General features: G+C 31.4%; 1 protein-coding gene across 1 annotated transcript in view; it reads right to left on the reverse strand.

Annotated features, from left to right (window-relative positions):
• The window catches only part of LOC108911019 (connectin-like), a 71721-nt gene extending 55162 nt beyond the window's left edge, over positions 1-16559 (reverse strand). The window contains exons 1-2 of the mRNA XM_018715835.1: positions 16137-16559; positions 14925-15284 (exon numbers count right to left, since the gene is read on the reverse strand). Coding sequence (XP_018571351.1) covers positions 14925-15284; positions 16137-16559 — 783 coding nt within the window. The remainder of the gene's footprint in view (positions 1-14924; positions 15285-16136) is intronic.
• Positions 16560-26550: the final 9991 nt, after the last annotated feature.

The following is a 26550-nucleotide window of genomic DNA, read 5'->3' on the forward strand; positions in this document are numbered from 1 at the left end:
ATGCAAGTACCTAAAGGCACCAGGAACATGGACACTTTTTACAATGACCTTAAGTAAAAAAACTACAAACCAAGGTAAAACAATGAACTTTTAGTAGAGTGTGAAGCCGTTAATATATATTGCAAGATTGATGGGTCGAGGGAGTCCATTTAGTTTAGATACACCAAGCATGTTATTGCATTCATGAAAAATATAGCCGTACATCAATAGCTCAGGATTCAGGCAATAAATTTCAGTTAACGTCTTCTTGAGGAGCAGTATATCAAACTAATAGCTGGAACAGTGTCCAGCTAGTGCAATTCGGGTCATAAAAATGGTAACGAGTTACCTGCTACCTACCGAGGCGAAGTGACACACGCTGTAAGATATCCAAAAAGGAATTAATCCTAATTTATGGTATGCGAAGTGAACATTTTTATAAGACAGAAAAATTGTATCAAAAACTAAACAGTTGCGGAATGGAATGTCCTTCTTAGCATACAAAGGACCTACTCCTATTGCCGTCGATATCCTCGCGGAAGTTTATATGAGGAGATGAAAGCAAAAGATCAAAGTCTTTGGTAAAGAGAAAAATGTATTAATCATTTCACATAGTGCCACTGAAAAAAAAAATATTGGCATAGGTTCTAAAATTATATTGTGTTGGATAAAACGAATTTTCTTTAAAGACTTAGATATTCGTTTTTATAATGCGAAATAAATCGAGGGAAAAATGAACAGGGACAGGATTAATCGTAATAACTGTTCCCAATACCAACCCATTGAACAATTTTTTATCCCAACTAAGGATGTGTATAGTAATTTTGGCCATATATAGGTATAATGTTTTTATATAAAAATGAAAGATATTGCCGGTTTTATTGCTGCCAATAATTTTTAGAATATAAAAGTTTTTGCAGCCCTGGCAGTCGCGTAAGGGTTAATTTGATTTATATTACACCATAAGGTGAAAAAGCAGCAATAAAGGTAGTATAATCCTACTAAACCGTAAAAAATTCGAGCTTCATAAATATCTTTACCCAAACGGATATTAAGTACTAGCCCAGTCGGTGGAGGCCACAGAAACTTGTTTCAAGTAAGTAGCGATATGGCTGATTTGATTTTTTTTATAAGTACTTCAAAGTATGCAGATTAATATAAGAAAAAATTAATTAGTCTATCGATTTGATTTTCCAATTTCCTTAATATTTTGGACTGCAATGAAAACGGAGTAAAATAAAAAATATCACCTTGTAGAGGAAGTTTTTTCAACTAAAAAAGATACTTTGTACTTATTTCGTCCGAGCTATGGTTTGGCCTGAAAAAATTCAATAAACCAGGTATTCATTCCGCGCGCGCCAAGCTCGATTAGCCTATTATAAACTATTTATTGTATAATTAGGCCAGGAAATATGTATAGAGTTGGACGCGACTTTTTGTTTTGGCAAGCTGAATTTATCACAATAGATGCTAAATATTATGTACAATAACATATTAGTTTTCACAGTCATAAAAATGGGGGGAAGATTTTTACAGGGTATAATTTTTACGTAAATTCACGTTTTTCGCTTACAACTTTTTTCCGTTCATTTCCACGAGAAAATAGTAAAGTACTTTTTTTTCGTCTTCAAAAGGCCTACAAAACTAGCCCTCGAGCGTCAAAAAATATTGATTAGATCAAAAGTTGTAAACAGAAGAAGTTTATTTATGACTTTTGAATTTATAAACTGCGTTATTATTACCAGAACGTTTTGGCATCACTTCCTTTCATTNAGCAGCAATAAAGGTAGTATAATCCTACTAAACCGTAAAAAATTCGAGCTTCATAAATATCTTTACCCAAACGGATATTAAGTACTAGCCCAGTCGGTGGAGGCCACAGGAACGAGTAACTAGTAATATGGCTGATTTTCTTTTATATATATATAAGTACTTCAAAGTATGCAGATTAATATAAAAAAAAGTTAATTAGTCCATCGATTTTGATTTTCGAATTTCTTTAATATTTTGGACTGCGATGAAGATGGAGAAAAATAAAAAATATCGGCTTGTAGAGAAAGTTTTTTCCAATAAAAAAGATACTTTGCACTTATTTCGTTCGAGCAATGTTTGGCCGGAAAAAATTTAATAAACTAGGTATGCATTCCGCGCGCGCGAAGCTCGGTTAGCTGCGTAAGAACCAATTTTTTGAAGCTCGGGCACTCTACAATATAAACTATTTATTGCATAATTATAGGGTATTAAATTAATAATAGTGATAGCCCATTTTCAAGTAAGAAGTCTAAACTTTTCAATGATATGGTTATTTTTTTTCAAATAAAAGATTGAATAAAAAATTACGCATATGTATATACAGGGTGGTCCATTCAAGCCACGGAGCAGTTGTGCATAGGAAAATAGACGTGTTACGATTATGCGGTAATTAACAAATACGTCCAAAGAAATTGATTTAAAAAATGCTATAATATTACAAAAAATTGTCGTTTTCTTCGAAACTTCGCTTACATAACCTAAATTGAAAATACACTTTTTAAATACAGTGTTAAACCCTTCACAAATTCTATTTGAACTTCTCTTTTGTTATTACCCTAGCAACGTCAGTATGAAGGCCGCCATTTTGAAATTTTTAAATTGTCATAATTTCTAAATGCCTTAATCAATTTCAATAAATGAGGGCTCATTTTAAAGAAATATTAATAAAATTTGTATTTGTGATATGGGAATAAAAATATTATTTTCCTGCGCAACGGTAGATGAAGCCAATAAGAAAAGTTTCGTAATTGTCTCAGTTTATTAAAAAATTTAATGCAACGATATAGTTTTTTTTTCATGGTTTGATAGACCATTTATTAAGGAAAACAAATGCACAAACCGAAGGTCGATATCTTTTTTCGTTTTCAAGTTATTGGTAAAATAGTGAAGTTGTGCTAGAACATCTTAAAGTTATTTTGAAACAGAAAAACTACGTTCTTGTAGGAAAAATATCTATTGAGCGAGAATGAATTTGAATATATTATGAATTTTGGATATTTTTGGTGATTATATTGATAGAATAATAATTGTCGGTGATGTATAATATCAATTTGTTCCATTGAGTGAAAAAAATTGGGTCAAAAACGAAAAAAACAAAAATTTTATTTTTCTTCAACTTCAATTGTGACTAACATTTGAAGGAGTAAATTTTTGCAAAATTGTTAAGAGACCTTTTTTGTAGAGCATCAAATTTCCTTTAAAAATCTGTATTGTTCTTTTTAATATTAATATGTTCGTTATTTACAAAATTCCAAAGTTAATTCAAATCGAAAAAACATCAATTTTCAAGGCTTGATTACATGGAAATGGCTCGTCTACCGAAAATTTTCAATCAGACCTTTTCAGATATTTTTTTGGCCCAGTCTATATTAAAATAGGATTTTTTAAATTTTTGTTAATTTTAATTTTTTTTGCATTGAATTAAGGCCAAATATTCATTTCTACATATTAATATATTCAATATTTGAGTGAAATTTAACAATTCTTACGTTTGAAGAGTGAATTTATTCGATTGTTTGCCCGCGGAAGATGACTTTATGGCTTTAATAAATTTTTTCCAGACACACCATAGCTCGGACGAAAAAAGTTCAAAGTATCTTTTTTGTTGGAAAAAAATTATTCTATAAGGTGTTATTTTTTATTTTTCTCTATCTTAAGCCCAGTCCAAAATATTAAAGANTGACTGTGGAAACTAATATGTTATTGTACATAATATTTAGCATCTATAGTGATAAATTCAGCTTGCCGAAACAAAAAGTCGCGAAATGGTCATTTCCCAGTTTATTTCCCTGGCCTATAATTGTAGGGTATTAAATTAATAATTCTGATAGCCCATTTTCAAGTAGGAAGTCTGAACTTTTCAATGGTATAGTTAATTTGTTTTCAAATAAATATCGAATAAAAAATTACGCATACGTATATACAGGGTGATCCATTAACGGTAGGGAACGGCTGTACATAGGAAACTACAAGTTACAAACTAGCGATAGCTAGGGGGCGTAACTGCTATAATATTACAAAAAATTGTAGTTTTTTTTTCGAAATTTCGCTTATATAACCTAAGTTAATAATACACTTTTTAGATACAGTGTTATTTATACCATTCGCAAACTTTGTTTGAACTTTTTTTTTGTTATTAGGTACCATAGCAACGCCAGTATGAAGGCCGCCATCTTGCAATATTTAAATTGCCATAACTTCTAAGTGCCTTAATCGATTTAAATCAATGAGGGCTCATTTTAAAGAACTATTAATAAAATTTATCTTTATGATATGGAAATAAAAATATTATTTTCCTGCGCAACGGTAGACGAAGCTAATTAGAAAAGTTTTGTAATTGTCTCCGTTTACAAAAAAAAAAAAAAATTAAATGCAACGATATAGTTTTTTTCTCATGGTTTGATAGACTATTTATTAAGGAAAACAAATACATAAACCGGAGGTCGATATCTTTCTTCGTTTTCAAGTTATTGCTAAAATAGTGAAGTTGTGCTTGAACATTTTAAAATTATTTTTAAACAGAAAAACTACGTTCTTGTAGAAAAAATAGCTATTGAGCGAGAATGAATTTGAATATATTATGAATTTTGGATATTTTTGGTGATTATATTGATAGAATAATAATTGTCGATGATGTATAATATCAATTTGTTCCATTGAGTGAAAAAAATTGGGTCAAAAACGAAAAAAACAAAAATTTTATTTTTCTTCAACTTCAATTGTGACTAACATTTGAAGGAGTAAATTTTTGCAAAATTGTTAAGAGACCTTTTTTGTAGAGCATCAAATTTCCTTTAAAAATCTGTATTGTTCTTTTTAATATTAATATGTTCGTTATTTACAAAATTCCAAAGTTAATTCAAATCGAAAAAACATCAATTTTCAAGGCTTGATTACATGGAAATGGCTCGTCTACCGAAAATTTTCAATCAGACCTTTTCAGATATTTTTTTGGCCCAGTCTATATTAAAATAGGATTTTTTAAATTTTTGTTAATTTTAATTTTTTTTGCATTGAATTAAGGCCAAATATTCATTTCTACATATTAATATATTCAATATTTGAGTGAAATTTAACAATTCTTACGTTTGAAGAGTGAATTTATTCGATTGTTTGCCCGCGGAAGATGACTTTATGGCTTTAATAAATTTTTTCCAGACACACCATAGCTCGGACGAAAAAAGTTCAAAGTATCTTTTTTGTTGGAAAAAAATTATTCTATAAGGTATTATTTTTTATTTTTCTCTATCTTAAGCCCAGTCCAAAATATTAAAGAATTTCGAAAAGCAAAATGTTTTCAAAATTTTTTTGATCTATTTCTTACATTAATCTGCATACTTTGAAGAACTTATAAAAAAAAATCAGCCATATTGCTAATTACCTACTTGTGCTTTTGGTGCCAAATTACTTCCACCGACTGGACTATTCATTACACTTGATATATTTTTATTAAAGTTCTATTCAATAATTTAGAAATACTTTATAAAAATATTAGAAAAATCAAATAGATTCAAGAATCAAATAATAGAGATCCGTATTTCGACATACTAAGTACTTACAAGGTTCTAATAGCACGTCTTCCCTCATAGAACCCAACCGAGAACAATAAAAACAGTCAAAGATTCTTAGCTGAGGCTAAAGAAGTGAAAAACAAACAGCGCTAATTATTTGGAATTGCGTCAATAAATCCAAGGTGAATGTAATACATAGAAATATAAGCAATATAATGTCGGCTTTGAAAAGACATTAAGGAAAATGGAAACCACTTCGAATTCTTATCTTATCGTTTATTTTTATTTCTTAAAAATACTTTTAAAAATTATATCCCATAAGTAAACCTTGTTTTTTTTAATTATATTAAAAATTCATCTTGTTTCTTGGGACTCCCTGTATATTAATCTTTCTTATACCAACATATCTCGCTATTATTTCTCACAGACAGTCGTATTCCCCATTTCCTATTCCCATCAAGAAGGGCAAAGTTATTTCAATGCATTATTTTCGCCTGACCTAAACGCCGACACCGTTTAAGATGTTTATTTCTGACTTATGTATGGGCTTGGAGAGGATTAATGTTAACAAGGGTATTATAAGCATTAAAATTAAAAGCATGTTATGTTAAGTCTCTTGAGAACGTTACCTCGAACCACTACATTATTTATGGACAAGTTCAACAACACTTAAATATTTGAATCCAGATAATACGAAACCTTGTATACAACGCTGAGGAGCAGTAGACGTGTCAAAATTTGATTTTGTTTAAATGCACTGGAGAAAAGAAAAACAAACTGTTCACAACGAAGTACAAAATATACAGGTATGATGAAGTAAATAATCGATTCTTATAATTTCTGTAGACATAACTAATTCCAAATTACTATTTGTCAATACTGTGTGATATTTTTACCATGTTTCATTGCAATTAAATTCAATTTATTATAGAGGGCTAACCTATAAAGATAGATTAGCATTATTAACCGCATTGTCTGGCAAACCATCACTGACAATCTACAAATAGCTGTGTACTCTCCACGTGACGTCATAACATTAGCCGCGGGTATACGTATTATCACATCTCTCAGTATTTGTATATGGTACTTAACTAAATATATTAAAAAGGGTATTAAATATTTCATTTACTTAGAAATTAGACTTAGATTTTTTCGTCCAAATATGCTTATAGGTATAATATAACTGTCGGGATACATATTTTTTTATATCGGAAATTTACTTAAAGTACCTACAATAAAAGCGAATAATTTTTGAGATTTTAGGACAATTTAAATATTTAAAACATGCAAATCCATCGGGATTTCTCTGCTTTTTATACTGTTTCTTCAAATAAATAATGTAATCGTCTTAAAAGTAAAATATAGCACTCTGCATTATTTTTTTCATCAACATTGCGTATTATAACATTGTTATCAAGTTCTATAATTATTGGATATTTTATATTTTATGCTGGGTGTCACAGAATAACGTGTACAATGCAAGACCACAGATTCGTGGACTTAAAATAGACAGATTTAGGCTAATTCACCTATATCCAAAATCACTTAGTTTGGCCTCAAAATTTTTTAATTTTGTAAATAACTCGAATACGAATTATTCGATTTTCATTATTTTTGGAGTGTGGACTTTTGCTTTTAATCTACACATTTTGGTGTTATGCAGTGTTTTTTAAAACTTACAACTCCTACAAAATTGATGATCATAATAATAATATCCGCTCATAAGTTCTTCCTCTTGTGGAATTTTGATTAAATGAAAAAATATTTTTTAAATGTATACGTTATCTTGCCACTCAGATTACAATACTTAATAAAGTGCTAGTAGACTCTGATTTTGTAGATTAACTATAACTTCAGTTTGATCTTGTTTGGGATAGCATTATTATTGACCCTATTATTCTACCCCGAAAATATCATGGTTGTTATCGTAAAGCAGTGGCGTACTATTTTATTTAGAAGAATATGCCACCGACACCCTGCATGTCCGCCACTGGACATGTAAATTTTAGGAAAAGCCCTCAGATTTTGGACAATGTTTACATAAATCCATGTGCCCAATTTCAAATTATTTCACTTACTTACTAGTTTTTAAATTATTTAAAAAAATTAAAAATATTTTTGGAAGTTTAACACCCTGTATCTTTTTAACGAAGCGCCCTAGAAAAAGACTTTATAGGAATGACACCCTTAAAATTCACCAAAGAATACGAGGTTTCATTTTTGGTCGCCATTTGTGAATCACCCTCATTAGTAATTTTAATAACTTTTGTACGAGTAGGTTTATCAAAAAATGATAAGGGACATTTTTTGTAGAACGTTCAATTCCCTACAAGAATACATTTCGGTTATTTAAATCCGTCTATTTGTTTTTAAGATATAAAATTCTGCAATTGCAAAATAATTTGTCCCATTATTTAAATGGAAAATAGAAAATCGCGATGCGCAACCTCTAAATATTCCGATTTTTACAGGCAACTCTTCTCACCTCCCTGAATCTATTTCAGAAAGGATTGTGAAAAAAAAATAGTCGATTTTTTTTAATCAGCCTAATCACTCTGTATGTATTTGACAAATCGTAATGAAAGTTTATCTCAAAGTTAAATACAACAATACTCAATTAATAACATTTTTGTACATAATAATTATTTCTTAGTAAAATAATAATGATAGGATAGGTAAAATAAATATAAGTTTATAAATTTGCATTGTTATTAATAAATTTCTTGGCAATATTAATAAAATAAATTAATAAAATGACTTCGGCGTTTTGTTTCACTTCACTAAAAATCTGATTCAACATTTAGGAAAACTGTCACAGAAATATTCTTTTTCAATATTCAAATATTTAAAGTGCAAGTAACTCTTTTTTGATCCAATATCCATGAAAATACGAGTATACAGGGTCGGAAAGTCCCCATGGTTCATCGGCCGTTACGTGAAAGCGATAAAGTAAGTCATAGAAATCCATGCGATAGAGAAGGATGGCTATAATGAAGGCGTCTCATAGTCACCGCCCATTTCGCCCTTCCACAAATAAGATCCACTTCCACTTGTAATTCAGCGACCGGTGGTCATCTTTGATATACAATTCCCACTTCGTATAACGATATGTTAATACAATCCGTTAACAAAGGGCAGCACAATTTGTCTAAGGTGAGGCGCAGCCCTAGAAAGAGTGATGCCAGATCTACATATTTTTTTGAATTGAGGAAATAGGGAATTTTGCTTTATTTCTTGGGATTTTTAAGTCATTTTATAAAGTATACTTAAATAACAACTAAATGAACTATAAATGCAGCTGAGCACTATACTCCATTTGTATAACTTCTCAGTAAGGGAAATGAGGTCACTAGATTTACAAACAGAGGTATCTACTAGCTCCTGTAAAAAGTTTTCTTTGTTACGAGTTGTGCTGCCCTCTGTTAACAGATTGTATTAACATATCGGAATATCGAAGTCGAAATTGTATGAGTAGTGACATCTATTAAAGAAAAGCCAAACGACGAAAACAAAGATGACCACCGGTCGCTGAATTACAAGTGGAAGTGGATCTTATTTGTGGAAGGGCGAAACGGGCGGTGACTATCTATCGCAGGGATTTCTATGACTTACTTTATCGCTCTCACGTAACGGCCGATGAACCATGGGGACTTTCCGACCCTGTATATCATTCTGATAAGGGTAGTCGTTATTCTCTTAAATCTATGAATGGACTTTACCGTTGAAAATGCTTATCTGGATTAATATACCAACATGTACAAAATTAATGTTAACATCGGGTATTTTAACCATTAAAATTAAAAGGACGTTATGTGAAACCCTTGAGGGCCATACCTCTAATCACTATTTTATTTATGGACCTGCTTAACTACACTTAAATCTCTTGGAATCCACTTAATACGAAACTCGTGCCATATACTACCCTATTTCCAAGACCTGAAGACGTGACAGAACTTCATCTTACTTAAATAAGCGTGCAGGGGGGTGTATCATCTAGGTTTATTGTATGTTCCTGCAATCACCGGCTGGACTTTTGCAATTTTTATACGTAACTATATCAATTTTGACAGGGTGTACTCCATTCATATTAATATTCTGTATCATTTATTTTATTATATGTTTTACTTCAAACGATGAAAATAATAACATTAACCCCCTTTGAAAAATAAATACGAAAAATTACATTAGATGTAAGTCAGAAAATTACTTATTCCATGGAGATATAACCTGGCAATTTCAAAGCATATGTCATTTGTATTCTGCATTGTCTCTTGCACTACGATCATACACTATCAGAAGATGGCACTCTGTTCTGCTTTTTTGGAGCCGGTCCAATTTTGGTTTCTTCCTCTATTACCGTTCATACTCGAAGGTATAGACAACATTCCTTTCAAAAATATAAATCAGTTAAAAATTAATTACCTGGGTTAATATAAGTCGGAAACGGAAACAAATTTCCACTTTTGTCTGTTCGCGTGCTTGCAAGTGTACACGATAACATCGTAGCGTTTTAACATTTTGACGTGGAACAGAAGTCAAGACAGGGAAATTTGCGATAGGACCCTGATAGAATATGAAATCTCCCGACGAAATAAAATTCATTAAGGTGCATGCAAGTATTTCAAAAAGAATGGTGCACGATTTCACGGGTTTATTTTTCATCGCAATATTGAAGTGGAAAACATTTTCGTTGTTTTGAATATTCATGTTTTTGATTAGGTAACACGTAAACTACAGGGTGTCCTAAAATTTCGTGTTGCCAAAGTTTCCTAAGATTTGATTAAACTTATCTCTATTCTAAGTTGCTTTGTTTAGTCGTTAGAAGGCATCGGTATTAATAAAAAATCAGTTTTTTTGAAGGGCTTTTGCAAGATTTATTGAAATTTGGTACACGAATACTTCCATATAAATGTCACATTATGATATGAATTATAAATGAAGTAATGATAATAACACAACTGTGAAAAATACTTTTTTTTTTGCTTTAAAGATGGTTTGTTAAAAATGTTTCCTTCTGGTAAAACTGTATCTGTAATAATTTGGGGTCAAATCATTTCATTTGTCATTATTCAATTCAAACTTGACTTAATAACGTCATTTCAAAAGTAATTTATTAGATAACAAAAACAAAACAACTTACGACCACCGTTTTCTGTAATAATAAATTAATTCTAAGTGAAAAACTAAATTATACTGTTTTCGATATTCCTTAATTTTGCAAATTGTGTTTAGCATCTTCAATCCTGTTCCACAGTTGTTTTTCAATACCCACATTACACCTTTTGTTTTAAAGCATCAAGAAAATCAAAGAGATTTATGTCAGGTGTACTTGGTGGCGAGTGTCCCTTGCCTATCCATTTACCTGGGTGCTGATCATTTAAATGTTCTCTTATATTGCGACTGAAGTGCGGTGGTGTTCCTTCATGCATAAAATACATGTGATTTTCTTAATACTTATTCTGGAGATTTATTATCTCACGATTCGCAAAACAAAATTCATCCATGAAAAGGATTTTCTGTGGAGGTTGGCGAATGGGCGAACAATCTTACGAAAATTGAAGACCAGCGGAAGGAGCAAGAGGTAGGTGTTGAACTAGGCCAACATGAAAAAAATGAATTAGTTGTTCGAAGATTACTCTGTTCACTGTAATTTTGGAAACTATATTCTGCCTCTGTGTTAATCTGACACTAGTTTTCCACCATTTCCAGAATGTTTTCGTCCACAATGGATGATTGAACTTGATGTGAACGTTCGGCATTACCTCTGTTAGTTTTAAATTGACCAATTTCTCGAGGACGTCTTTCAATATTTGACTATTCAAATAACTTTCATGATTAGAATACGTTTCTGTTATCAAAAAATTACCTGTGAAATTACGCTAACTGCAAGTTTCAATCGAAAACCCATAATTATCTAATACAAATACAATACAATACAAAAACTTTCCAGGAACTCTTTAAAGTTTGGTTGCGTTATAAACAAGGTATAAAATTTTTTATTTGACATCGATAGTGTATACAAACAATTATTTTACTTGTACATAGATATATTTTTCAATTCCACGCGAGTTACCTACAAGATGTGTCAACAACAATCAAAATTCTATACAAAAGTATGTTTCCACACAGTCAAGTTATCAACTGCAGAACATTGGGAGTAACAGTCTGCGATATTGACGTAGAATTTCCTTAAATCCTGGGCTCGAATAAACATACATAACGTATTTCCTTGGGCGCCTTCTATAAGGGAGAGAATATTCGTACTCCTCGCTTGTCAGATAATACCTCATTGTAAAGAATAGATGAGAGTATATATTCGAGATGTTTGCGCGCTATTCAAGTGTGTTTTTATAAAGAAGCGTTACATAAAATATTCATACAAATTGGGAAACGTATCCACGCCGACAGACTCAAATGAAATATTTATGGCAATTCATTAACGAATATAAAAAAATAATTAGTGTTTCTTACAAGAACTTACAGAAACTCAGCTCAGACGTAAACGCGTCCAATTAAATTTAGCAAATATTTTACTTGAATGCCTTGAAAAGTAGTTTTATATTATTTGCACAAAGACCACCCAAAAATTGTCTATTAGAGAAAAAAACTTGTTTGTGTGCATCGAATTTTGTCAAATTATTATAGTAAGGGGCAATATGCGTTGCAATAGCGGAAACAGGCTAAATTTGGTCAAGCCATGTGCCGCTCTATGTTCATTATACGCAATACTACTGACTGCCACAAAAACACCTGCCATACACTGGACCAAGCAAAGCGTCAAACTTACTCATACACGCACAAACGACAATGAAATGCACGACGACCGTCACTGGTATGCTAGGCCAACATCAATATGCAATTCAGTTAGTATCTGGAGTTCGACCGTGTCGGAGTATTTTTTGCGTACCACTATTTCCTTTTTTGACGTGTTTCTCTTTGCTTTTTTTAAAAATTTACCATGTGTGAGTATCACGATATGTTATGAATTTATGGGGAGGCTCACCGCAATTCTGCTAGATCTCGACGCATTTACCGTCGACGTTTTCTCTTCATTTTTCTCGAAAATGGTACATGCTACCGAATTTCGACAAGTATACCTTTTTTTTGTAGTATGCTTTAGAGTTTACAGAACCGTTTAGAAATGTAATAAGTTTGACTTTTAACATTTTTTTTTCGATTATACTCCTCCAATTACCTGTATCGGCGACACTGCTTTTTAGAAAGAAACCGTTTGCACATTATTCTTAACGCATAGTTGATGATTACTCATGTTACAAATGTTGACATTTTTATCTTTAGCCGATTTAAAGATAATTAAAGAAAACCATTTGGAAAGTAACAACTTCAGCACACTGTATTTCGAAAACAGGGCGTCTAAGAAAAAAACTTTACATGAGCTACCCCTATTATTTTTCCATGAGGAACTTGCACACAAGTTTTTTTGAAACATGAACGGGACACCCTGTATATATATGATGTCAATTTGTAAATGGCATCCTCCTTTGACCTTCCTTCCCTAAAACCATACTGCCGATCTGATATTAGTTTATGTTTTTCTAAAAATTTTACAATTCTTTATTTTACTATTTTTTCTAAAATTTTTGCCACATTAGATATTAAAGAAACAGGTCTATAATTAACAACTTCCATTTTATATCCACCCTTATATAAACGCTTGATTACCCCAATTTTTAATGTGTCTGGAAAATAATCATCTTCAAAACATTTGTTTATTATAAAAGTTAGGGGAACAACTATTTTATCTGCAATTCCTTTTAACTGATTAATCACAGGCACACAAAAAAAATAATGTCAAGACCCAGTTAGTAAAGTAGTTAAATACATATGATTTTATATCTTCGTAGTTTACAAAGATTTTAAAGAAAAAATGGTCTAAGCAGGTTATATACTTTGAGGTCGAGTGTACCTACTAACAAAAGATTGATATCCACAGGAATTCATTATATCCTTGTATTCCTCAACAATCATACTATCACTAAGTATATCTATACTTATAACACCAGTAATTACATGTACATCGAATTTTGTAGTTTTATTTAAATAATTCATTAAGTTTATGTTAAAATTATGCGCACAACAATTTGGAGATATTGTTGCTCCATAATTTATTAAAATTTCCAGTCTGTCTCTTCAAACAATTAAATTTCCACAAATTCAGAAAAAATAAAAATCATATCATTAGAATAAGGAGATAAACCTATTGTTGTAAATTATAACTGGGGAAAGTTCCGTCGGCATTTTTCATCTACGAATTTCAAATTCATCAATGGAAAATGTGAATCTATTAAAATTTTAGTAAAACCTATCACTTTATGTCGCCTTGTTTTGGATTAACGTCAGACATAAAAAAATGCATGTCCTATTTAACAAACTCCGTATTTAATGTTCACTATTGCGACTATAAATCTGTACTTTTACGACATCAGCCGTTTCGCAGGGGTCAGGTCTCTGAGCACGCTTGTTTTATGTATTAATGATGTGTGCAAGGAAATCCGATTAAAAGCTTTATTACAGGTTGATGACTTGAAGTTATATGAATCTATTTACTCGGTCTAAGACTGCTACCTGTTACAGCAGGATCTCTCTAAAATTAAAGCATGACGACATAATGATAGATTACCACTGCATGAATACAAGCAAATGTGTAATGGGTTTCACTACGAAATTCAATCCAACACATTTTGTCTACACTGATAGGTAATGAAACTGTAGATAGATCCAGCCTTGGAGGGCCTTGGAGTTATTTTTAATACCGAATAAACTTTCGCTTCTCGTATAAACATTATAGTTTCAAATGATTAGATTATACATATCTAGAATTTATTTTTGTAAATGATAGATTATTTGTTAAGTTCTCGGAACGGATGGGTAACTCGGTCAACAATAATTATTGAAAAGTTAAGGGGTTTCAAGTAGGTTTGGCGTCGCCATAAAGCCGTTGAGAAACTGGTACCGGGAGTAATAAACTTGCAAAGCTCGATCATCGCAGCCCTTCAGAGAAGACCTCATGAAATTTAGCAATGATTTTGAACAAGTAGACTTAGATCATCGGGGTCATGTGTTGGGCATCTGGTATCGACTAACTGCGTCGGTTTAGCCCATGGTGAAGGGAAAAAAATCGATGATTCTAATAACGCGCGAAATACATTCGAAAAGACGTAGGAATTCCAAGATATTTAAATAAGTTGTTAGACTGTTGTAAGGAAAATACATTTGCCTTAATCAAAACCAAATTGTTTCGATTTGACTAAATATTATCAAATGGACATGTGTAATTGTGACAGTTCGCATTGTTTTTTATGTGAGCGTCATTTGTTCGCCAATGGGTACTAGATCCTAGACGACCCCCGTAAAAGCTCTTTAGATTAACGTTTAACTTACCTCGATATCCCACAGCTCCGAAAACACCGAGGAAGCCAAACTGGTAATCCTGTTAAAACTTAAATCGATTACTTTGAGCTTCGATAAACCAAAGAATGTTAAATTATTAATGTCACATATATAGTTCTCCGACAGATCCATCTCCAGAACATGACTCATGCTGCTGAATGCTCTGTCTTCTATCTTGGTAATATTGTTGTTGTTCAGTCGCACATAATTTAGCTTTGGTACGTTGGAGAAGGCGACGAGCTTTATTGTTTGTATTCTGTTTTCCTCGAGGTTTATGTCGCGCAACGAGGGCAGATTTGAGATGGAGTAGGCATCCAAGTGTTGGATTTGGTTCCTGGATAATTTCAGGACCTGAATAAAACAAATCAAAATCAATTTTGTGGTTATAAAATATGTTGGGTAGAAAAAGGTATGTTTTAATTAACGTTAACTGGGGCTTCAATATTCATGTCATTTTAACCTTAAGAATCTGCGCTAGTTCTATACACTCGGAATATTGGAATTAATAACTGTATTAGAGGCCTTAAAAGTACCCATTCCAGCAGTTTCTGCTTGGGTAGCGGACTTAATATAAAAATAAATGAGCGCCACATGTTCCGGTATGACAATATTTCTGGGGGGTGGAACACATTGTACAAATTCATAATGTAATGTTTGGTGTTAGATGCTGTTATTAAAACTCCCACGTGTTTTATTTATTTGCACCTACCGTAATTACTTTTCCTTCAGTACAAATAAAACTCTCTAAATAGCAGCCATTAAGCAGATAAAACACCTTTTTATTTTTTGTGGCCTATAAAATAATTTTTTTAAGCATTGTGAATAAAAAAGAGTTATTGTTCCATTTTAAGTTTCTAAGAGACATTAAATTTATTTCTTCTTTCAAATAATTAGTTATGTATTAACAATTTAAAAAAATCTCTTCGCTGTGACAATAATAAAACACATATTAATATTAAAAAAATATATATAAAATGATGTAGCTTCATTAATATTAATTCGAACATTTCTAAAAACTGCTGCACTAGGTTCATTTTTCAACATTCCTAATAATGGAGATGATTCTTTAGTAATATTTTAAAACAAAGCTCCTGTGAACATGTAGTCCTAAACGTCTAGTTTTTGAGTCGTTTGGTGTAAAATTTTGGAAAACAATAGAATTTTGCGGAATTGTGAAATAACTCTCATATATTTGGTACTAACCTCTAAAGACGTTGAGTTGCCAAAGGTAAACTTCTCCAATCTATCCAAGACAGCAAACGATACCGTAAAGTTCTTCAGCAGCAGCATATTCTGAACAAACTCCTGAGGTATGTCCCTTAGATAGCCTTGGTTACTCGCGACTATGTTCAAATCAGATAAGTACGGTTGAGTCTTCACTATTAGTTCCCAAATGAAATGTTCTTTGGTGACTGGTCCAAATATCCAGCATTCCGCTGAAGAAGCACGTAGGAACTTCTCCCTAGTGCACACACATCGAATGTTGTTTAGTTCCGAAGGTTCCAAAGAGCACAAATTCTTTGGTTTGGCAATCTTGTTCTTTGGTTTATTCCTTCCTTTGATGACACTCTCTTTGCTGGATGCCCCGCCAAGACAGAGGATGGCGATAATGATCATCAATTTCATCGTTACTTTCTGAAACAAAATTAATAAAATCAGAAGTAGTCTACAATGTCTTATGAGTATAATGGATATTGTCTGTTATGAATAACTTTTACGGTTTTCATATATATTGATAATGCATTTGGATAAATTTTAACATTCTGTGGATATTGAGAGCTTTTAGCTTAAGAAAATGTTCTTAAATTTATTTGAATGAGAAATACATTCTTGACATTATAAGTATGGATATATTTTACGTAGTTTTTCCCAAAATTATAACGTGTTTTCCTATAGATATAAAAGCTATAAACACATTAAATTCACTCATCGTTGGATTATCGATTCAGGAAGTCAAATATTGTTTCCATTTCAGTACTTTGTAAACAATAAGGCTTAGGTACCATATCTAACTCAAATATTAAAGCTTGTCAAAATTACAAAAGACTTATTTTACATAATACATCATAATCATTTTAAGCTCCTGAAGTACATGACAGGGACGAACATCTTTTAGTTGTTGCTATGTTACAAATTTCTAATTTAGATTTTGGTCCACTTCACTGACTTATATCTGCTTTGGTATAAATTATACATCTATTAATCCTTACGTCACCATACTTATGAGAGAACATTCCATCTAAATACTTGAGAACGTTTTATTTAAAAACATTGCTTTTTATCGTAAGATTTTGTTGTTCTGCGAATTGAATATTTAATTTCAAAAAAAGTTAACTGGAATGGTGTAAAGTCATAACAAAACACGTGATCAACGAGATGGAGCAATTAGTTTTTGGTATAAGTTCATTGCGAAACATTTGTTTCGGGAATACATTGATAGTGAGGCTGATAATTCAATTTATTATAATTCTTCAAACAGTGAATAAATCAAAATAATGTCTAATCGAAGTGTATTTCCAATAAGTCTTTGTTCAGCTTCTATTACGACTAAAACAATTTGTAATAGTTTTTTGAATCGCTGAGTGTTAAGACCAGACTATTATAGTAACTAAAGAACGATTTTTAAGATATTTTTCAAATTTTCAAAAACGAATAAGTACTGTTAACAACCTGATATACATATCTACATTTAATTAACTAATATATTATTCTTTTTACGGTTTTTGTGTTTGTTTTCATTTATTTTTGTTGAATAATTTTGTTTTTCAATTACAACGGATATTTTTTTAAGTAAAAGAATAGATGAATTTAAAAACTAAAAGGAGACTATGCCTACTTTTATGAATTTAACTTTAGAGATTACTTTAGGCAACATTTTATTCTTATTTTGCTTTTGCATGTAACAAACAATGGTAAGTATTAGTTTTGGCAAATTTTCTTTCAATTGCAAAGCTATGCTTAAAAGACCAATTGAACGTTGTTTTATTTAAAAAACACAAGCTTGATTAAAACTAGATGTGTATGTAGATAAAACTGTAATCACTACCACCATTTTTCAAAGTGACAGGACTTTTGTAACACACGGAAATGTTTTTAAAATGAATGTTTTACCCAATTTATTAAATTTTATTTTGATGTTTTGTCTCTATACATATTAAATATTTATAGGATATACTAACAGAAATATCGATTATATTTTAAAATGTATAAAACATTTAAAGTATTGCAAGTGGATTTGTTTCCGTCGAACTAAATATTATTATGGTTTGATATGGACTGTTTTTAATAGTACAAAATTGAATTACGATTTAATTCACATTTTAAAATTTTACTCTAAAAGGCCTTATTAAGCCTCACTTACACGATAATAGTATTCTTATGATAACCAACTTAATGATTTGGCAACTTTCCTGTTTATATATTTTTTGTTAATATTTTTCTCTCTTGAAAACGCTAATAGTGTAAAATGCAAATTCAAGCTGAAATCAAAATAAATATTTATTTGTGTTTAGGTAACAGATTTCATACCGATCGGAACATGTCCAATCTGTTATGACAGCACAAACAAAATATAGATGTACGTTGATCTGGACGCGGTGCAAATAAATTCACAAATATTATTCTGCTGCCATGCCTATTTCATTCTCATTTAGATAGACCATTGTGGCAAAAGTTAAAAAAAAATTACGGTTTTAATTCGAAGAATTTTCTACATAACTTGGCAACCCCGCAGTAATATGTTAAACTGTTTATATTGTTATGGCAATATATAGTGATATATATAGAATTTTCTCAGAAATGCATATGTTTAAAGATATATAGGGTGTTCTATTTAAAAAATATAATATTTGGCGTGTCCCCTTTTTTTACTAATCGCCCTGTATGTTTCAAATTAAGTTTGTGCTTTAGGTTTTTTCATTCTGTACAACTCTTATATAAACTTTTTTCTGTATTATGAATAGCAAGGGAGTTATTTTACTTTCTCACACTAATGGCCCACAGCATTCACTATGTTCTAATCCTTGTATATTATATATAAAACTACGTAATCTATTCGATTCATGTATCAGCAAAAACTACCAATAAACACAAAACACTATACGTTAAGTCAATTTTCCATATTTCTTAAGCACCGTAGCACATCATTAAACTTTTGCGTTCATCGAAAAACTTTATAACATATTAATGGAAAATTTTCTTAATGGCATTTCAAGGTTCGTTGAAAAACCGCCAAATTACAGGTATAAAAGCACATTAAAAAATCCGGAACACGGCGTTTTCTAATTACGCAAATTGTTTATAAAGTGGTATTTGTAATTTATGCATATGCCGTGACTATAACCATTAGAACTTATCCTTAATTATATAGTTTTTATGCACATAAATAACTGTTGAATATGAATGTAGAATAATCTCCCGAATAGGTAGCTGTAGATATTTTACGTAATTATTTACCTTCAAGAACCTTAACAAATTTTTGATAACTCATACGACTAAGTTTATTTTTAATACTGTAGACGAGAGAAACTTGAAAATATATATTTCTGTCCCTACAGATTTTTTAATATTAAAATTTATAGAAATTACCACCAAGCAAACATTTTATAAATCATAAAACAAATCTATTTTCATCAACAATAAATAAATTACAAATATCAATGTTTTCCTTACATTTGTCAGAGAAAATAGTAATAAATAATAAGTGAAACAGCTAAGTCCTATATTGATTTATTCTAAAACCGCAACTAGGGCTGCCTGGTCGTAAACTGCTTACAACTTTTTACTTCCATTCCATTGTAGTTTTACAACAAACCAGAGGATTTGCCTCTAACAGAATCTGTTATCCTTGCTAAGCCGAGGACAGTGCACGAAGTAAATTTTGAACTTTTGGCGAACAGCTTTGACGTTATCATTGTATTAGCATAATTTTCTGGTTTCAAACTAGACAACGATGATACAGTTGGGTGTCGTAAATTATTTTAAATGTATGTATTTAAATTTATACAGCACAACCGAACTTTCCCCCCGACATTAAAACATTTCTTCATAAAACATAATTTTGTCGACTTCAAGTCTTATAAACATATTCATAGTAGTCTGAAAAATGACGGTTACAGACGGGGAAACCCAATAGAAGAATAGAACAATGTAAATGGTAAATATTAACACACACCAACGGCACTCCTTCTCTTGTACATTTGATAAAATTGTAGAATTTTATGTGCCAAATATGTAATTTGGCATAATCTCCCAGTAAATAGAAATTATATTATTAGAACCAATGCTACGAAGGTATTTTATATTTTATTATAGCTTTTAAAATATCTCGATAATTACAGAGACAGATATTTTCTCTTCGAAAAATTGCATATTAAACTACCTACATCATTTTGCCTCAATTTAACCATATCCCTTATTGCTGATAGTTTCCGATGCAGCGACGTTATCGCATCCCGTTTTACAGCTTCTATGGTAGTAAAAGTTGACGATCGATATATCAAATTAAACCTCGTTTCATGGCCTATTCGATGCCAAATTTGTATACTTCGCATTAATTGCAATAAAGAAATAATCCTGCTAGAAACATACATACTCGCAAACCATCATTATTAAAATTAGGTGTTTTTTTTTAAATTTAGCATATTGATATTAGATCATAAACACTCGAAGAAAAAGTAATGATGGACGTTACCCTTATTTCCAGGGTCGGATTTAAAAAAATTAAGTTGATGATGGTCCTGGAGAGACGAAATGTTACATATAAAAATTGATTATGCCATACAATAGAGGGCAAAAAGTTGCCATGATAAAGTGTTCTTTTTTTTCAGTATCACCTCAAACAAGGCTGATGTGAAACAAAAACGGATTTCCAAAATTTCGGTTTTTTCAAATATTTTGAAAACTAATCATGTTAGTTAGCCTTGATTTTTTAGAAGCATAACGTTGGTCCCCTGATTATGCAACTTTGCCCTCATTTAAGCTAGTTCGTATCTCTTACCGTTTCCTACAAAAATGTATATTTTGTTGAATATACATAAATGAAATCAAACAATATTCTTAAATACCAGAATTCTAGGTATGCAAAACATATACAGGGTGATTCAGAACTTATCCAAAAAAAAAATTTTTTGGATGTACAGAGGACTCCTACAAATACAATTTTGTAAAGAAAAAATCAAAAAGGGCAGTTCAAAAATGATTTAAAAATACACTTCTGCACTGGAAACTGGTCCACTGTAAAACCTGACCTCGCACAATGCGACCGGCACGGCGGCAAAGTGTGATAAAAACGGAAAAAACTTTCGCAAGGACGAAATAAATAGAATTTTATAGCACCTATTTTATATCAGCAAATTTAACTGCTTTTGCATGATGTTACAACAACTGCTCCAAATTTTATTCACTGACGTGTAAACACATTTAGGTCCGTCTTACTCAGTTTCTACGAATTAACACAAATGTTGTCTTGCTTCACCATAACACAAATGCTTCACCATAATACGAAATGTCTTGCTCTACCAAAAATTAAAAGGATATCCATCAACTCCAAGTTGCTATACACGCAAGCATTTTTGACACTAACTACTAAAAAACTATTGTAAACACCACATATAGCAGGTAAACACTAACGCAACGATGATTGTAAAATCGGATTTCAGTAACTATTCGGAGTCACTGAGGCCACGTGGCTCTCCACGCGTATTGCGAATGACGCTAGAGACTACAGTTGTCCAGATATGCAATGGTTGAGTGTACTACAACTTCAATAATTTTTTTCTCGGAAACTATACGAATTTTACAAATTTTTTTTTTAAGATATTGACTCCATTTTTCATGCCGCATCTATTTTTGGATAAGTTGTGAATCACCCTGTATAAGTAGGTATCCTTTGCTGCCTTATCTTACGTAATAAAAAATGCATTCCACAATAATTAAAGTTATATTTAAGAGAAAAAGTACCACCCGATTAACGTGTTCTGTTGTCATCGTTCATTTGATAGTGTGACGGTCCGATTATTTTGCCTAATCTTCCCCTATGAAAATTTGAATGGGGCATCAACTGCCACGAGAGGGTCACATTTCACAACTCACTGGAGAGGCCCCATCGTCAAAAGCGAGAGTCAAATTTAGCCTTAATTAAAGTAGGTTTTGTGTTCTGCGTATTAATGCGACAATTTATTTTGTTAAGAGCTGCATTGTGAATTGTGTACAGATGATATATTTTCTCGAATATCTCGGTCTAAATTTAATTTCCAGGGATTCACAAGAGATATGCAAGACTGTAGTATAATGTATGGCTGTTTTAAACATTTGCTCGTATTATTTGAATTGGAAATTTTTTTATTGGCCACCTTAAATGTAATATTTACGAGGGTGGCGCGGAAAGTCCTCGGCCTGATTTAGAAGGAAAGCAAACAAGCAAGTCTGTTTACTTTATTTTCTCGTTATTGTTTATTAACGAAAACAGTTTTGATTTACTCAACTTCGATTCATAAAAATTATAACTTCTCTTCTGCTCTTTCCAAATCCGCAATAAAAAATAGGGGTTCCCATTTGAAAAAACAATTTTGTCCTTGAAATGACCTTAAAAGTCAAGGTCAATGTCGAATACAAGGGCGCCATTGAATAGACAGGGAAAAATCCTAAAACTTTTGTATTTATCATTTTTCAAGAAAATGCACTCCTGACGAGTTATTCAGGGGTTTAAATACTTTTGTGCCACCCTGTATATTCTGCAGCTGCTGAAAATTGAAATACCCCAACAAACATATAGAGATGATCGGGAAAGGGATATGGCAACTTATATTTCAGACCATTAAACCACGAAAAATCAAGAAGAATTATGAAGGACTTTCGAAGAGTTTATAGATAAGATGTATTGGTTCTATCATATTCTGAGGGAGTAGACTCATCTAATCTTGGAATTACTGTACTGAAGAGCATCTTGGGAATATCCGTTTTAGAAACGACCAGGGCCAGAGAGAGCTTAACGAGGAGGTAATTAGTTATGAGAAGGTAAAATATAATGCCAATATTTACATACATAAGGATCACTTATTGAAATTGAAGCAAGAATTATAATTAAAGAAAGTAATAGTCTTAAAAAATTAAAATGTTAAAAGTGCCAGTCTCGAAGTTTACAAAACGATAAAGGTAATCCAGGATCAGGAAATATAAAGAAGCTCAGTTAACCAAAGAAATAGAGGAACTATGGAAAAACTTGAAACACCAGGCTTCTCGGGCAGTTGTTAATGGCTGTACAATGGCTGTCTGGGCTAGTTGCCACATCATCGGTTTAGAATTATTGGCTTCATCTAAAGAAAGAAAGCGATACACTTCTCAAATCGTCAAGAAGACTAATCTGACGACGGCGACGTAGCAATCATTGAAAAATTGATCAACCATTTGCTGCAATAATTAATTGTTGTTAAAAATATATTGGAGATCAGAGTGGAAGAGCTCAAAGGTGTAAAATATATAGTGGAAAAGATTTTAAAATCTGAATTGGATGAAGAAAGAGAACAGAATGAATTTCTTTGCCTAACAATTAGAATGCAGGCTCCAGATGAATGGGAGAAATAATATTTTTTCTAAAGAACGGAATGAAGGTCCAGATTTTATCTCTCTGAGAGGACATTTCTGACAAATATCTTATCTCTGGTTGGTGCTGGTAATGCAAAATGGCCTATTAAAAATAAATATGGAAGAGTTCTAATAACAATGGATCTGTGTATAACTGATTTGATCCAGAAACATTCCAGAAGTTCTTCATCTGTTCTTGGCGTGGCGTTGGTGGCAATCATTTTGGAAGAAATAAGACTTTCAGTTCAGGGAGCGATATCTTAAAGAACAGAGCTGGTATTTTGTAATACTTGTGCTTCTGGTGAGGAACGCCATCCGGACAATGGAGTAATTTGGTCGAGGGCAATATTACAGAATCTCACTTACCTTGTTAATTTATTAATTAGGTATTAGGTTCTTTATTATTTGTTAATATACCAACATTTTTATTTTGAAGTTGTTCGAAATGTGTTATCGAAGGTCAAGAACGTATATTTATTTCAAATTTGGTACGTCTGTTTCTGAAACATTTAGTATAAGTTGCTACCTCTTTCTGGTGTTAATTTTGCAGCGATATGGACTAATATTTTTCTATCCAGTTCATCCTACTATTCAACTACTCCATGAAAGATGAATTAAATAAATCTGAAACACAAATATATGCGTTTCAATTCAGTCCGTGTTGAACGTGAATTTTCTTGTGTTCTTTTCTCGCTGTTCAGCAAAATCTCAGCGTGACAGTTTTTAAAATGAAATCATAGCCCGCGAGTCGGGAGTATATTAACTTTTAATGAAGATATATTTAGCTGTTCTTTCAAATTGTGTAACATGAGCATTTTACTATTTTTAATGACTTTTTAAAACCTTTATTGTGTTCTTTGTCACGAGCCAGAAAATAAATGTTGGGTTATATTAAACAGTTTGTAGCGCGGATAATTTTATTAATTAGCGAACAACTTTAATAACATTACGTATGTACCTACATAAATATTTATTCTCCAGTTTTCTTTGCATTATTTGTCAAGTTGAAAATAAAATATCTTAAGATTTTGCTCGGTTAATTTAGTACAACAGTTTTAATACCGGAACCAAAGGAACTCAATGATACAAGCTTTAAGCCAGTATTTTTTTCATTTTTTTTTGTAAATTTTTTTATAAATACATAATTTTTATTCAAATATTATGAACTAAGGTAAAAAATTAAAGGGTCAAAAGAATTTCCGAAATTTTTCCGTGATTTTTGACAGACTGTATTTAGGTGAAAAATGGTCATATCGGGAATAAAAAAAAAGCATTTTGAAGCTCTAAGATTCTAGTTTTTAGATATTTCGGTCGGAATTTTTTAGGAGCTACGGTTATAATGTACCTAATTCTAAGAAATAGCGCGACACGAAAATTTAGCAATTTTTTTCTGACTCCACAGACTTGTAAAAAATTTTTTCAGCTAAGCCATTACGTGGACCAGATAGCGTGTTTATTCAGCTTCAATTTCCTTTTTTTTTTAATTTCGATACGACCATTTTTCATCGAAATATCGTACTTTTAATGGAAAAGGATCCTTTTGTCTTCAATCATCGATATCTCGGCGACAAATGGTCGTACAAAGAATTGAAGGGCAGTTTAGAAAACGGGAATAAATTTCCTATAACATGCTGTCGCAACTTTTCGGAAATTACAGGAATTTTTAAACACATGAAAACAGGGTAATTTATGGTTTTTTAGAAAATTGACGGCTAAATTAGAAATATTCACGAAATGACTAATGTTAAGCATGACTTTTACAGTTCGATATACCCAGAAGAACCCTGTGAAGTTTCATCTCGATCTAGCTAACCGTTTATTTGTTTCAAACAATCAAACTTTTGAAAAAAATTAAAGGGTCGCGTTTTTTAAGCTTAAACACGAAATTTTTTGTTTTTTTTTAGAAAACCTTCCGGACATTGAAGAAAACAAAATCCAATGGTTTCCAGCACGATTCGGCTTTTCTATGTTTCTGTTCATCAACTTTTAATTAAATTAAAATTAAAGTAGATGTCCCAAACCAGATTTCTAATTAATTTTTGTGCAGTCTGAAATTACTTAAAAAGCTGTTTTTTTTTCAAGACTACCCTTTTTCTTCCCTGAAAAAAAAAATCAAAAAAATTTAATTTAGAAAAACCATCTTATTAGAAATAATAACTGTTAGAAATTAAACCTATATAAATGACTACTAAATGTGTTTTTATAACAAATACTGTTCTGGATAATCTAAAAATGGCGATTTTTTAATGGATTAAACCTCTAATGATCGCGCCTAATGCGTTTCGTAGAAATTGCTTTTGTTACAGTTACATTTTTTTCTGTTCGTTCTCTAAAAACTATTTGTCTCTCATATAATTTTTATTCGTCTTTGAAGACTGAACGTATGTTTTCACAGTAAAAAAACTACATAAACTATTGTTCGATAGAGCAAGTTTACAACTTTCACAATACAAGTCTGCAATTTACATTCTAATAAAGTTTGGGTTCGAATTTTACCTTTGGGATATAATTTACTACTTCAGCAGACAGAAGAACAGAAGGTTTTCGACAAAAAATTGTTATTGCTCGAAAAAGAAAAATTGGTATATGAGATGGAAACTTCATGAAGGCAGGGGAAAATATAAATAATATATTTACTTATTACCACAATAACAAAGTTTTAAAGTCAAGTCGAAGAACAAATTAGTAGCTCAAGAATTCACGACTTAATTTCAGTAATTTCATCACAGAGTTCGTAAATAAGCTAAATATTTTAAAGGCACCAATTTTTAGAATATACCTACAATTATTTTAATAGTACAGAGAACTAGGAGGAGTAGAAGTAGCGAATTATTTTGATTACTCATTGTTAAATTTTTATACTTAGAATTGCCATTAGATTTTGCATTAAGGAGTAAGTACATTTTGCATTAACGTTATTAAAGCCAATGCCACTCTGGTGTACTACCATATAATCAGCTTTTGGGGATAACTTAGGATTTTGCCAACGTATGGTTTATGAATACGTAATGTTAAAAAGCGAATCTTAAAAAGC

This window comes from Anoplophora glabripennis, unplaced genomic scaffold (genome assembly GCF_000390285.2).
Source record: "Anoplophora glabripennis isolate ALB-LARVAE unplaced genomic scaffold, Agla_2.0 scaffold6, whole genome shotgun sequence".
In the NCBI taxonomy this organism is placed as follows: domain Eukaryota; kingdom Metazoa; phylum Arthropoda; class Insecta; order Coleoptera; family Cerambycidae; genus Anoplophora; species Anoplophora glabripennis.